This window comes from Otolemur garnettii, unplaced genomic scaffold (assembly GCF_000181295.1).
Source record: "Otolemur garnettii isolate 467f Iridium unplaced genomic scaffold, OtoGar3 scaffold00006, whole genome shotgun sequence".
NCBI classification, from domain to species: Eukaryota; Metazoa; Chordata; class Mammalia; order Primates; family Galagidae; genus Otolemur; species Otolemur garnettii.
This window is the reverse complement of record NW_003852401.1, coordinates 29096782-29111045: the sequence shown is the minus strand read 5'-3', so window position 1 is coordinate 29111045 and position 14264 is coordinate 29096782. Positions and strand designations below refer to the sequence as shown.

The 14264-nt window shown below is 40.2% G+C and overlaps 1 protein-coding gene across 16 annotated transcripts in view; it reads left to right on the top strand.

Moving 5' to 3' along the window:
• The first annotated feature begins 724 nt into the window (after positions 1-724).
• The window catches only part of TRPM3 (transient receptor potential cation channel subfamily M member 3), a 559493-nt gene continuing 545953 nt past the window's right edge, over positions 725-14264 (top strand). For 14 of the 16 annotated variants that reach the window (XM_012813935.1, XM_012813916.1, XM_012813915.1 and 11 more), the window contains exon 1: positions 969-1145. In XM_012813935.1, coding sequence (XP_012669389.1) covers positions 969-1145 — 177 coding nt within the window. Of the gene's footprint in view, positions 1146-14264 lie in introns of all 16 variants that reach the window. The other 2 variants (XM_003782940.1, XM_012813940.1) reach the window with 1 other exon arrangement.

The following is a 14264-nucleotide window of genomic DNA, read 5'->3' as shown; positions in this document are numbered from 1 at the left end:
TCTTTCACCACAGGAGCCTAAAGGCTATATTCTCCAAGGCAGCAACTCTTTCTTAAAGCTTCCTTAGAAAATGATGGGGTGGGAGTCTCCGCTGGAGGAAACTCCATCTTTTACAGATAGTAGCCCACGTGGCACCTTAAGGGTTAAACTTTTGTTGCAGAGAAAGGGTATCAAGTAGCTTCCCAGGAGGGGATAGCCCCCAGTTTACAAACTGCCATTTCTAAAAAGGTAAGCCAAGCGTACATTAGTTGACACTGCTTTCTATGAAAGGAAGAACTCAGCATGTGTGAGTTTGCCTCTTTCTGAGCCTGTCATCTATTGAACGCATGTATCAGGGTGAGGACGGTCGATCACAGTTAATAAAAACCCCAGAACACGACAGAGATCCCTTTTACTGTCTATCTATTTTATGATAGCTCTCAATTTATGATGTCACATAAATCAGAAGGGAAGGATTTATCTTATCATTCAGAGGCATCCCTTCTCCCTCTGTGTCCTGGCCCCTCCCCCCGTGCCAGTTTCCAGTCCCTCAAAGATGCTTTGTGCAAGAAAGTGCAAGTTGCCCGTTCTGGCTTTATTTTTGTTCCCTTTTGCTCTCCTCCTGGCTCCCCCCCAAACCAAGCTAGCAAAGCAAATGGCCCGGGTTCCCCCCCAACGCCTGACCTGCGATTACTGGGAGGAGAGCGGGAGAGGGAGCGCGCATTCCGGAGCAGGCTGCTCTGACTCCGACCACAGGCTGTTTTGTGCAGGCTGTCCCTCTCCTTCAAAACCGTGCATCCCCTCCCCGAAGCAGCAGGCAGTGTGCCTCCATTCAGCCACATTTGGTATGCATGAGCACGGCTGCAGGGAGAGGGGAGGTGGCTTTCTTAAGAAGGTTCAGGGGCTCAGGCAATGCCACTTGACTAGTCTCCCAAGTTCCAGGAAGCCTCTGCCCTAATGGAATTTGCAGGTGTGGAGATGACCATGGGATGCCAGAGCCGTGGGGGATCGTTTATTTTCTAGGCATTGCTCAGGTCTGCAGTTTCTTGTTTTCCCGGTGGAATTTGGAAGGGGTCATGAATCAAACTGATGCTCCTCGACCCCTCAACTGGACCATCCGGAAGCTGTGCCACGCAGCCTTTCTGCCATCTGTCAGACTTCTCAAGGTACTGTAACTTGCTGCTTGGAATGGCTCTCATTATGCTTTTCAGGTCTAAATACCCAACTTGGGCACTTGGGCTGGGACACACCTTTGGGGGAGCACAAATGTGTGGAGTGCTGGCTCTGTGGCCAGTGGCTGGAGAGAGGTTCTCAACACTCCTCACCCCACCCCAGCCCCCACCCTACCCCATGGTGTCAGGGAGAAGAGGCTGGTATGAGCCACACTTGAGAATGAGGTTTTGTTCTCAGAGAATGGTCTCAGAGCCTAAGTGCTACCCTCACCCCTCTTAACCATCCCTAAGGCAGAATTAACTTCTTTAGGAGGGTGGGAACAGGAGTTGTAGTGAAATCTCTTACTCCCTGGTGTTTGATTCCTGCTTTTTCTTTTCCCTCCCTGGGGAAGCCCTTCGACCCACTTTCCCTTTAAATGGAACCCGAGAGAACAAAGGATTCTCCTCATTATTTTAAAAGCTCTGTATAGTTAGGTGGTCACTCAGGTAAAGACAAAGAATGAACCTCACCAGATAGTGACTTTTTTGGTGTCCTTGTTTTTCAACAAGGCATGATAATTTTAGTCTCCCAGTAGTAGGAAAGTATCGGTAAAACACATATCTAATGTCAGCTCTCTTTCTGAGTCACACAAAAGAATGGGAAAGAATGGGACTACACCTGAGCTGAGATTGCCGCCCTGTGTCTGCAGCCAGCGCTCCACTTTGTAGATACTGAAAAAATCCACACAACTGTATCAGAATCTGCTTTCATCACCTGCCTTGTGGAGAAGGAAATACAAATAAAATGGGAAGGTTCAGAAAAAAAGTATTTTTGCCTAGAAAAGAGAATGTGGTCACGGTTAGGAACAGGGCATCTCTCTGGATGTTCTATAGCCATTGGACGTTAAAAAGGCAGGCAAAGTTCTTAATTCTCTTTTCCATATGATAGAAGCCACTCATTACCACTGGGCATTGAGTCTAGTGGGCTGCCATGGAGGACGAATGGATTCTTCCTGCATAAATTGCACTTGCAGAAATTTGTCTGAGCCTGTGTCCTGGGTAAGGGTGATGGACAGTTACTTCTATGCTGCTAAGTGGGTCCTCACAACAGCGTTCCCCATCCTCTGTGTTTTCCTGATCTTGTTAGACACAAAATGGTTTTACAGCTTCATAAAGGGTATCCCCAAGTGCTGTTCAAACCCCCATCGTATGGTTGTCATGGTGACGGCTTGCACCCCCCGAACCCCCCCTTAAGGGATATTGAGGAGAAAAGTCAGGTTTGGGAATAAAGAGTGGAGGAGAAGCTTTCTTGGAGGTGTGTTTTTGCTGTGTTAGAACAACATGTGTGATAGGGCAAGAAAATAAACGTGGCCAGAGAATTAGCAAATGAATATAAATTTTCCTCTGGAATTAACTAATAAATGGAGAGTCTAGGGCAAAGAATGTCTTGGTAAATCTAAGTGTGACTGAGAATACTGACTCCAGTAATTCCATGTGCTATGAGAAATTTTTTTTTTTAGTTAAAGTCATTCATTGGCTTTATCCCCAAATAAGGTTTTTTAACTCTTAACAAATATGTGACTACTATCACTTTGGATGTATTATTAATTAATATTCTAATGTTCTAGTTTTTTTGTGGATAATGTCACTCATTTACTAATGATAAAACCAGCAGAGAAGGACCTATCTGAGGTAGATTACTTATTTTAAGAAGAATTCTGTCATCTCTTTTTTAACCAAAAGTACTGTCTCTATTACATATTAGGAGATACTGTCAATACTACACTAATACTTTCATTGGCAGGCAGCTGAATCCTGCAATTCTTTATTAATGTGATGGCTATCACAGTTCATCTAATAAAGTGCATCAGGGAGTAGCCTTCCAATTTTTTCAATATCTGAAAAGCTTTTACGAGAGAACTTTTTTCCACATGACATCTTTCTCTTTGAAAGATCATAGCTACCCTGTGAGACTTCAGATGTTGACCACATTTCAAACTCTTAAAAAAAAAAAAAAATGTCCATGGGGCGGTGCCTGTGGCTCAAAAGGGTAGGGTGCCAGCCCCCTATGGCGGAGGTGGCGGGTTTAAGCCCAGCCCTGGCCAAAATAAAAAAAGTCTAAGTGAAAATTCCGTCAGCAATACTTAGAAAGAAGTGAAACTGCTTCTGTGAGTGGTTGTATTATACACTCTCTAGATATGAGTGCCATGCATTTTTTTTTTTAACCTCTAGATTGTGGCTTTCTTGTTTTTGCTAGTTCTTATATATTCTTGCCCTGCTTAAATGAAATTTCATAAGAAATAATTTGTCTCTTTTAGTAAATGCTCTTCCTGACTTAGTCTATAGATATTGAGTAATGGTTATGCTCTCGTTCCTTCCTCACCCTTTACTCCATTCCTTCCTCCCTCTCACTTTCCCTCTCCCTCTTTCTCTGTTACTGTGCCTCCCCCCTACCATCACCACCATGTCAATTTGGTGGATGGATTCTCCAGCATTCTGTAGTCTACTGAATTGTTGATTTATCAGATCCAGTTCTCCTATTCAACAGGTAATCTGTGGTCCTCTTCCAAGTATTGTTCCGATGTGACGTGCCCTTCTCTGGGCACTCTGACTTGTCAGTAAATACTGTGTAGGCATGATGGCTTGCTTAGATTCAGCTATACTCAGATCACTCACCATTTCTGACAGACTGAGCTCAAGTCAATTTCCCTTCTTAGACTTTTCCTTGAAAATGTGTGTTTCTTTGCTAACTGACTTTGGTACCATGTTAATCTTTAGACATAGCTTCATAACCTTATTTCCTGTTTACTAATAGAAGCAGGATACTAAAGAATTAGAAGGGGAAGGCGGGCATCTGAAGCATGAATTAAGCCCGTGGAGCACTGGAATACACTTATTATTCCTTCTGGAAACATTTCATTTGTTGTTTTGTCCATCTCAGAGCTGATTTTGAACATGCCAACCAACTCACATTTTGAATTTGGGGTTGCATTTGGAAATAACACTTGAAAATGAATTTTTGGACAGGCACATGATGATGAGAGCCAAAAGACAGGCCCTGTTTTCAAACGGATACATTTCAAATGGGACCCTTTCCAAACCCTTTCTCTTCTGTTGTCGTTTGCTTTATTCTTGTGTTTTAAGATTTCAGCTTACTATTAATCACAAAAAAAGAATCAAGTTGATTTCAGTGACAGAATGTTCTTAGCATATTTCATATTCATTATCAGGTCTATCTTTGCCTTTGTTTTATTTAGAAGATTTTATTTTGGTAACATGTTGAATTTGGAGATTATTTTTAGGGCAGAGAGCCTTCTTTGCATTGAAGCCTTGGCGAACTTGCTGAAAGGAAGGCTTCAGAAAAATGGGTTGCATTGGGGGAACAGGAAGCTCTGTATTTGTGACAGATTTGGGGAAGACACTTAAGTCGGTGTGTTAATGAAGAATACATGAATAGTATCCGTGTAAGATTTTCAAAGGATAGTATTGAGAAATTGTATGACTTGGCTCACTTTGAACAATGTCAGAAATAGAATAAAGAAATTATATTCCGGAAAGGTAGGCCTAAGTGCTGGCTCCTAATTCTACTGTTTCCCGAACCAGCTGTGTGACTGGGGTAAATTACTTAGTCTCTCTGTAACTTGGTATCCTCTTTAAAATGAAGGAGGTGGGTCTTGACTCAATTTAGATCCTATGCTCTGATTTCCTGTGGTGAGGCCTGCCAGTCTCCATCTGTGTGGAAGAAAATAGTCTATTAGGGCTGGAAGGATTGAATATGAAAATGGAAGAAGGAAACAGAGAGAGTGAACAGCAGGGCTTAAATCACAGAAGGCCTTCTCTGCTAAACCGAGGCGTTTGACCATGATCCTAAAACTAGGGGGTTCAATTAAAGGAATGTTTGCAGCCTGCTAAGTTGCCAGGTAGAGGCGTTATATATATTCATTCCCTGTAAGGTGTGTGAGATGGTGTAACTGGAAGCGGAGAGATTAGATTAGAGGCCTGGAGAATTGATGAGAATCTTAGTGAAGGCAAAGTAATGGAGGCAAAAGAAACAGGGTCTTGTTAAATTAATTAATTGTGGTGGAGATAAGAATGTTGAATAACTTTAACTTTCCATCTTTGCTGTAAGGGTGGGATGGTGGTCCCAGTGTCTGAGAATAAAGGGTTCTGAGAAGGAAGGACAGAGATTCTCTTGGTGGTTCCTTCATGATGGGCTAGAAGAAGTATGTCCATTATGGACCCTCGTGGGACTGAGAAAAAAGTGAAGAACATTGTTCCTTATTTCACTCGTCTCGTTACTGAGTCTGAGTCCCACTGAAAGCCCACTGGGAGAGTGCTTTCAGTAAATAATATTAAATGATATTCAGTGTATCACTTCTCACTTTTCATGTATTTTTGTTATATGCTCTTGTTTTAGTGTAAAACTATGCATAGTTTTTCACAGTGTGCCCCTCCCCCCTTTGGAATCCAGCCCCAAATTTCAGACTTCTCCTTTATTTTTTTCTCCTTTTTCTCTCTTATACAGAAGTATTATTGAAAGCAAATTGGGTAGCACAAGGGAATTAATAAAAAGAGCAACGATCAAGTTAGGCAATCAGATTAGCACAAATTCTACCCAAGTGCTAATGTGTTCTACCTGTGTAATTCCATAGAATGGTAACCAAAGTTCATCATATTGTCCCTCAAGCACAGCAAAGTCCTAATGAATTCCGTCTGTCTTCCACAGTGGATGCCAGGCTTTCCAGGAACTGATTTCCCTTTGGGGTTCTCAAACTCCTCAAGAATCAATTGCATTGAAATTTGTGTTTTAAGTGTATGACCTCCAGTATCTCCCTGTCACATTTCAAATTCTGAATCTTTACAAGGGAGGTAGAACACTAATTAAACCAGATATTTTCTTAGCCAGGACAGGGCACTCCTGGTCCATGTGTTATGAGCAACAGTGAAGTTTCCACAACAGGAGGAAACACACACCTATTGTAACTAGGGGAGTATGTTGGCATGCTGTGTCAGGCCAGGTCAGACCTGTTATGGACCAATTCCATTAAGCGCATTGAAGATGGGAAACTGGGAGATTAAATTGCTTTCAGGAAAACATGGTGTACCATTAGCCAGAATTTTAAAGGGTACAAATAAAGAAACTTCCGTCTTTCCATCTCCTTGTGCCAGCCTCTGATTCCCTTAAGAAAAAAAGTGAGAAAGAAGAGAATAAAAGAAAAGAAAATGTGGCCAGACTCAAACCCAGGGGAGAGGGAAGATTGTCTGGTGTGTATTAAATGGTGGCTTCAACTCGGGCTGCTGAGCAGTGAACCATGTGACTGGTCTTTTTGTGAAATGTTCCTCAGGCAGCCTGAAGGAAATTCCTGAGGCAACAAGAAACCCTCCTGTCTCTCTGGAGAGTTCTGTCTCCTAAAGCCCTCTATTGTGAAGGTGAGAATGGAAATGTGTGGTCTCTGAGGACTGAGGGAGGAAATAGCTGGGATGCCCAAGACCAGGAGCACCTCCCTGTGGGATGCTTGCAAGCACAGTGACAGCCACAGCAAGGTCATCTGGAGGGACAGGGCTTTGCCTTCCTGGCAGATGACTCCCTGCAGGGAGAGAGGACCCTGCCTGTCCAGCAGTGGCCTCGCGTCTTCCCTCTGTTCATCTGGTGTAAACTCAACTGGTTCGAAGCTAATTTCCAGGCAACCCAACCATACTGTTTCTTCCTTTCCATTACCTAACATAAAAAAGACTTTCAAAGGACTATGACTGGACTTGTGGTTCAGTCAGTCCTAGTTTTTAAAAGTCTTTTTCATGTTGAACAATGGAAAGGAAGATAGAAAGTATAGTTGAGTTGCCTGGAAAATTTGAACATTCCGCATTATATATCAAATCATCACATTGTACCCCATAAATGTATACAGTTATGAATGATTTAATGAAAATAAAGTTTTTTTAAAAAAAGACTATGACTGACAAAATGTATAGAGGAATGAACAAACACATGGAAATATGTAAAATCCTGAGAATGCTTAGGAATTGCTTGGAAAGCTTGTGGGAAGGGTGGAATTCCAGCCCCAGTCCTGGAGATGTTGATTCGGTAGGTAGGTAGGCAGCGGGCCCCAAGAATTTGGATTTCACTATCTCTGCCAGAGACTCAGATGCCCAAAGCTCTTGGAAAGACCCTGCATTGAGAAAAGCTGCCACAGATTCAGCTGAGCTGGAGAGAAGCTAGATTCAGTGGCCTCTGTTATGCCACTGAGATCTAGCAGAACAGATTTTACTTTAGTTGAAAGTGGGAGCACGACGTTTTAAACAAACAGTTCACAGGTTTTCACAAATTAATCATGAACATCATTTACAAGGAAGTAAATTGAGTTCAGCTGCCTTGCTTTGGGTTGTAGATCATATAACAATATAATCTGAAGAAATGTTTCTCCCTATTTTTATTTTCTATTTATTTATATGACAATTCTCTGTGTATTTATCCTCATGGAATTGTTCAATCACATTATGTAAAATTTCAGATTTGTCTGTTCTATTGAACTCACTTATGGAAATGGTTGTGAACTGGTATCCATGGTCACAATTCTGAAGTATCAGGTACATGCTCCCTGTATTCGCCTATCATGGTCCTTGCGATTGCAGTGGTCACCTAGGTGCTTGTCCCCTAGATTCCAACGGTATGCGATAGCACCAAGTGGAAGTGTCTAGTTCACTTAGGGTCAAGACCAAAGCAGCTGTAATTTATGCCCATGATGCCACGCTCTCCACTACCACCCCCCATAGCCTTCACAAACTCATCAGAGATTCTGGACAGAGGAGGGGAAGAAGAGAACATCTAGGGCTTTCATTTGGAAAGACATATTTATACTTTTAATTTTTTTAAAAAATGCTTAGTATTAAATACTAGATATGGAAAAATAGAGTGGGCATAGTTTGCTTGGATCTGGAGTGCAGGGCAAGGATATAGCACTATGTCTGCTAGGGAGGGATGGATCAGGTGTAACAAAATCTCTAGGAGGGAGACACTTGATTTTCATGTTTATTACACATAAAATGTGTGTTTAACAGCCTTTAGGAATCTGTTGGCTCTTATTTATTTCATTTTCAGAGACACATGCACAGGAATTGCAGTTGAGGGATAGCATTGATCAATTTTGTTTCCTTTCCCCTTAATAATAGATACATAGATGAGTGGGAAGGAAGGAAGCAAGAAGGGAACTTAGGGTACACAAATCCATTAATAGCAACATTTTCTATATTGAATTGCCTTACCTGAAGGGAAATTTTCCAGAACAATGAACCTTGGACAGAAAGAGTGTTTTCCAAAAAGTAGTCCAAGACTGCCTGTGATAGATTAGATAGAGATAGATTTTGGAAATTCCCCCCAGACCTCCTAAGTTTAACCCCTGGGAGGGCCTTGCACATCAGCATTGAATGAACAATTCAAACGAACTTTATGCCCAGTAACATTTGAGAATCTTCTCTTCTAAAAGATCTTGCGTTAAAAGGATTGGTGCATTAAAATTTTGCCTCTGGCATGACCATGCCTCAATTTCTGACTTATATTGTTAAAAATTAAGCACCCAACATCTCTCTATGAATGTATGTAGGATCATAATGTGTCCTCATCTTGCAAGTCGTCATGCTCTCAGAACATTGGGTGACTTTTACAACTGTTCCTTCAGGAATCCTACAGGAAACCTAATTTAGATGCCAGAAATGTGTAGTCCAATAGGTAGTATCCTGGGCTGGAAGAAAAGATGGCATAGCAGCCTTGTTCTTGTTTATTTTAGGAGACTTAACATTTTCATGGGTAGCAGCATTTTTTCTCTACCACAAAGTTTTTCTAAGTCTAACTTCTGCCTTAATCATATGGTCTAAGCAAGCTCCCCTCAGATCTGCTCCTTTCACTCTAAATTCTCTCCCCATTGCTAGAATTACCCATTCACCAAATTGCCCCAACTGAAAAACCTGGGTTTATGCCTTTTGCCTTCTTTCTCTCATTCTTACATAATTAGCCAATCAGTGCCAGATATCCTCATAAATATATCTCTGATCCACCCCCTTCTGTCTATTCCTAGTTCCCAAAATCAGTCTCTCCTTTTCTTGGGCCCAAAATACTACGGCTGCCTCCACTCTAGTCTACTTCAAATGAGCCCTTCCCACCTCCACCAGCATCGTCCATTTAAAATGCAAGCAAGGCCAGGATGCCACCGTGTCCGACTTGCATTCCTGGTTCCCATCTCCTGCAGAATGAAATCTAAGCTGTTTGGCATGGAACAAGACTCTCAGTGTCCTGCCTCTCTCTGCCTTCATATCCCATTTTTCCCTGCCTCAATTCGTGGAATTCTTCACAACTGGGCTTTTTTTGCACAAATTATTTCCACTTCTTGGAAAACCTCCTAACCTAACTCCTGCCCGTCTTTTCATGCTCAGGTGAGTAGGATGAGCTCAGAAAAAATTTCCCTGAGTCCTCAAAGCCAGGTGGGGTTCTTCTCGCCCACGTGTCCGTGGAAGTCAGTGAGTATTTCTAGCTTTGCTTTTTTAGCACATTATGGCATTATTAACTCTTCCAACTCATTGTAAAGACCTCCTTGAAGTTAGGGATCCTATCTTATTTAATGTGGTGTGTGTAGCAGTTAACAGAGGGCCTACCCCCAGGATAGCTTAGGTGCTAAATAAATTATATTGAATAGGTAAATGTTGGAGGGAATCAGTAACTGTGCCCTGAATCAACTTGACACTAAGAACCAAATGATATTATAGGGTCTTGGTATATTTGTATGATTGAAGAATATCTTATGTTTGAGATGATTTACTTCCTATGCTCCTTGAACTGGAAGATTCAAAGGGAGTTGAACCAATAATTAGTACTCAGTGAGAATGATACAGAATAAAATATGTACTCAAGGATGAAACTAAATAGGGAGCACTCAGTCTCTGCTTGGATAATATTCACTGAAAGAAAAAGGTAAAGATTAAAATTATTTCATCCATTGATTATGTTGGAGAAAAGGCATTTCTTAATTTGGTGATCTAAGAGACCTTACTGTATTTCCTTTCATAATGTTGGTGGCTGAGTTATGCTGTGAAATAGAGAAAACGCCATTAGAAGAAAAGCTACACTGTTAACCTTGCTGGGGCCATCCTTGCCTTGGCCTTTACATATGCCAGGGCAAATATCTACAGATCACCATGTAGACAATATTTGATTATTGAAATGTCTTGGTGTTTTCATTTAAAGGTAAATGTGACTTAGGATTTATTTCTGTTAACATCAGATTCTTTTACTACATCAGGAATCATGGATTGAAGTCAAATAGAAATCTTAGGTTTCTACAGGGAAAAATTACACTAAAGTTAAAATAACTTTCTTGGGAAAGACATAAAGAGTCGTTGCAAAATTACCCTACTTCTTTTTGGCTGGGGTCAGTAATACACATAGCTTGGAAGAAGGTGAATATTATTTGGGGACATAATCCCTGTGATAATCCTTCTCCCTGCTAGAAGAGTGTTTTACAAAGAATGAGCTGTTATATTGCCTTCCGTGAGAAATACTTGCTGTATAGTCCTAGTCCAGAACTTAATGATGGTTGGAATATTTAGGGTCTGGCAGATTAATTTACAGAGTTGTGAAATGCTTTGGGCTAGTCTAATGATGATTCATTAAAACAGGGCTTCTCGACCTCAGCACTACTGACGTTTTGGGCTATGTAAATCTCTGCCGTGAGGGCTGTCTGCCCTGTGCATTGTAAGAAATTCAGGAGTATCTTAGGTTTCTACCTCCCAGACACCAGGAACACTCCCCCACCTCCCACTGTGACAACCAAAACTGTCCCCAACATTGCCAAATATTCTTTGGAGAGGAAATAAAATCACCCTTACCTGACAACAACTGCTTTAAAACTTTCCCCTTGAAGACAGATATTTTAAAAGGTAAATAGGTAATTGATTTCGCTGCAATTTCCAAGAGATGCCTACTAGTGATATAAAAGGAATGCTTTAACTTTAGACATGTTCTTTTTCATTTTACAAAATACTGAATTTCAGCGTACATTTGGGAAATTAACTGGTTGAGCCCTATTCACTACCCATAGAAAGACGAAGAAGTTATTTTCTCATTGTCAATCATCCCTTATAAGAAAATTGAATGTGGCTAATTTGTCTGAAAGTATTTGAATGTTCCATATATGTTGCTTGGAGAATTAAAAGTGGAATTTAATTTTTAGTTGATGGTATCAAGCGAAAGCTTTAATTTTTATCATTATTTTGTTCTATAATAACTTCTATTTAGAAATATTTTAAAAAATACTAAATAAGATCATATCAATAAATGAAAGACATATTTCACTTCAGGATCTATTTTATTTGACATTAGCTCAGGTGAGCAATTAAAGATTTTGAGATGATTCCAGTAATTTGTACAAGGAGGCTACATAATTTAGTGGTGAGTATAAGTGAAGTCAATCATTAATTTCAGCATAATCAACTTGACAAAAAAGTAGATTTTATCCATTAATTAATTCTACATTAATTATTATTCTATTTGAGATAGTTAGAAACAGTAATTTTATCTTTCAATGCTTTTGTTTTCACATCTACAAAATGAGAGAATTAGGTGAGATTAGGGTAGTCAAACTTTTTTAATAAAAGACCAGATCATAAATATTTTAGGCTTACTATCTCCTGCAATCTCTATTGCAAAACTTTTATATTATGTGGTAGCACGAAAATGGTCATAGACAATATATAACACATAAGTGTAACAGCTATGTTCTAATAAAACTTATTTCTGAACACTGAAATTTGAATTTCACATAATTATCATTTCATAAAATATTCTTATTTCCGTTGTTTTCAACCATTTTACATTTAAAAACTATTTGTAGCTAAACAGTTGTACCCAACAGAGGGCAAGTGGGACTTGGCCTGTGGACCACATTTTGGCAACTCTGAGATGACTGCTGAGGTTGCTTCCAGCTCTAATGTTCTTGAATGTACATAGCAATGATAGAAAAGTCATTGTGTGTGCCCCAGTTTATCTGAGAACTGCTTCAATAACTGCAGGAGACTAAAGGAAATCAGTCGTTAATTTTAATAATGCCATATGTTCCTTAGAGAGTAGTGTGTGCTGGGCTTGCCATCGTATGTTAGATAGGAGAATGCCCGTTCTGGCTAAAAAACTGAATCCAGTCTCAATTCTTCAAGAGATGTCATTCTTCACAAGATATATTGACATGTAAAGGGACGGAAAATGAAACGATATTAAACACTTAACATTTGAAAAGTCCTTTTCAATTTACAGGGTACTTTGCTTTAACATCAAATGAATGAACTTCATAGCAGTGCTGTAAGTGTGGGAGGTACATTTACTCCTATTTTTAGCTAAGAAAGTTGCAGGCCAAATAGTGTAAGTCACATAGGAGTAGACATTTTTCAGTCCAAACTCAGAACTCCTCTGCACACACCTCTGCCTCTCCATCAGCCGCCGTTACTCTCTCTTCATCTGAGACACAACTCGAGGATAGACATCTCATGCACTGATAATAAAAACAGGTACATTCTGTCTGAGTACTTGATTGCAAAAGGAATTAAAAGCATATTTTCAAAATGATTATTGACAAGATTCAAAACTTCCCTGTATCTCAGTTACCTTATTTAGACTTTGAAATAATAAAAATGCTTCGTGTTATTCTGAAATTAATATGTCTGGTGTTGGCACAGACTAAAGTCAGTATTCATAAAGGATAAATTCTTTTCAGTGTAATAAAACAGAAATGGTACAATATAAATTAGCAGAATTCATGATGTTGTTTGTAACCATTTGGACTTAGATAATGCGTGTTGTGTGCAAATGCTTTCACTTTGGAATTATGTAGGTTGTATGAGTTTGGGTTTTTTAGAAAACAGAATCAATAGAATGTGTATGTATATTAAAAGAGATTATTTTAAGGAACTGCCTTATGCAGTTGTAGAGACTCCACAAGCCCCAAAGCAGAAGGGAAGACCTATAGGTTGGAGACTCAGGAAAGATTTGAAGCGCAAGTATACTCAGGACCAAAAAGAGTTGATGTTGCAAGTAAAGTTCTAAGGCAGTTTGCTGGAAAATTCCTTCTTGCCATGGGAGGTCTGCCTTTTGTTCATTTGAGGCCATTAAGTGATTAGATAAGGCCCACCCACATAGCAAGCAATCTGCTTTATTCAGAATCCACTGATTTAAATGTAAACTTCAGCAAAGCAACACCCTCAAGGAATCATCTGGAAAAATGTTGAACCAAATACTTGGGGACCATGGTCCAGATAACTTGACTTATAAAATTAACCATCAGATAGGTCATTGTCAATCAACTCACGATCACTTAAATAAAAATTTTCCTCGAAGTTAATCTCAAGGATATCAAATGACTGGAATGGTAGTGTAGCCAGACAATACAGGGACCCAAATGTCTCTGCTGGGGCCCTAGCATCTCTCATTTCTGCTTCTCTTTGCCCATCTACCGTATTCTTTTCTTTGTAGACCAGCTTCTTCTATTACACTGTATTCTGCTAACACTTGGTGTCGTGCTCAGTTACTTGTAATCTGGCATTTGTGTTTGTTTCATCTCCCCCTCTCCTAAGAAATCTCATTAACCCTGGTTTGTTCAGATGTCCACCTTGTTTACATAGTTGCAATCAGGGAAATTGAATCATCAGATATTAAAATGGTCACCTAGATCCATTCATCTAGCAGGTGATGTGAGCAGAAGCAGATTCTCTTAGCAAGGACATGGGCACAGGCATGAAGTCCCCATGCACACAATAGCTCGATGGTTCTGGGATCTGTCCAGAACCAGAAGGTACTGCAAGTAATCCAAAATTAAGATTTCATTCTCCAAGTGAAGATAAACAATTATTCTGCACCTTTTGTTAATATATAGCAAGAGGAAATGGACTTCAACTACAGAACGTGATTGCAAGTGTACTGTGAAGACACTATTCTGATCAGGAGGCCTAGAGAGCCTGGAATATCTAGCAGACTGTCCTCCATTGAAGGAACACATTGAAATAATGAAGAAATGCTTCCAGAATCTCACCCTGAGGTGGCGTGATGGGTTCTAGTGTCCTCTTAAATGCTTTCTTGAGTCATTCGTGTTACCCACGGTTTCA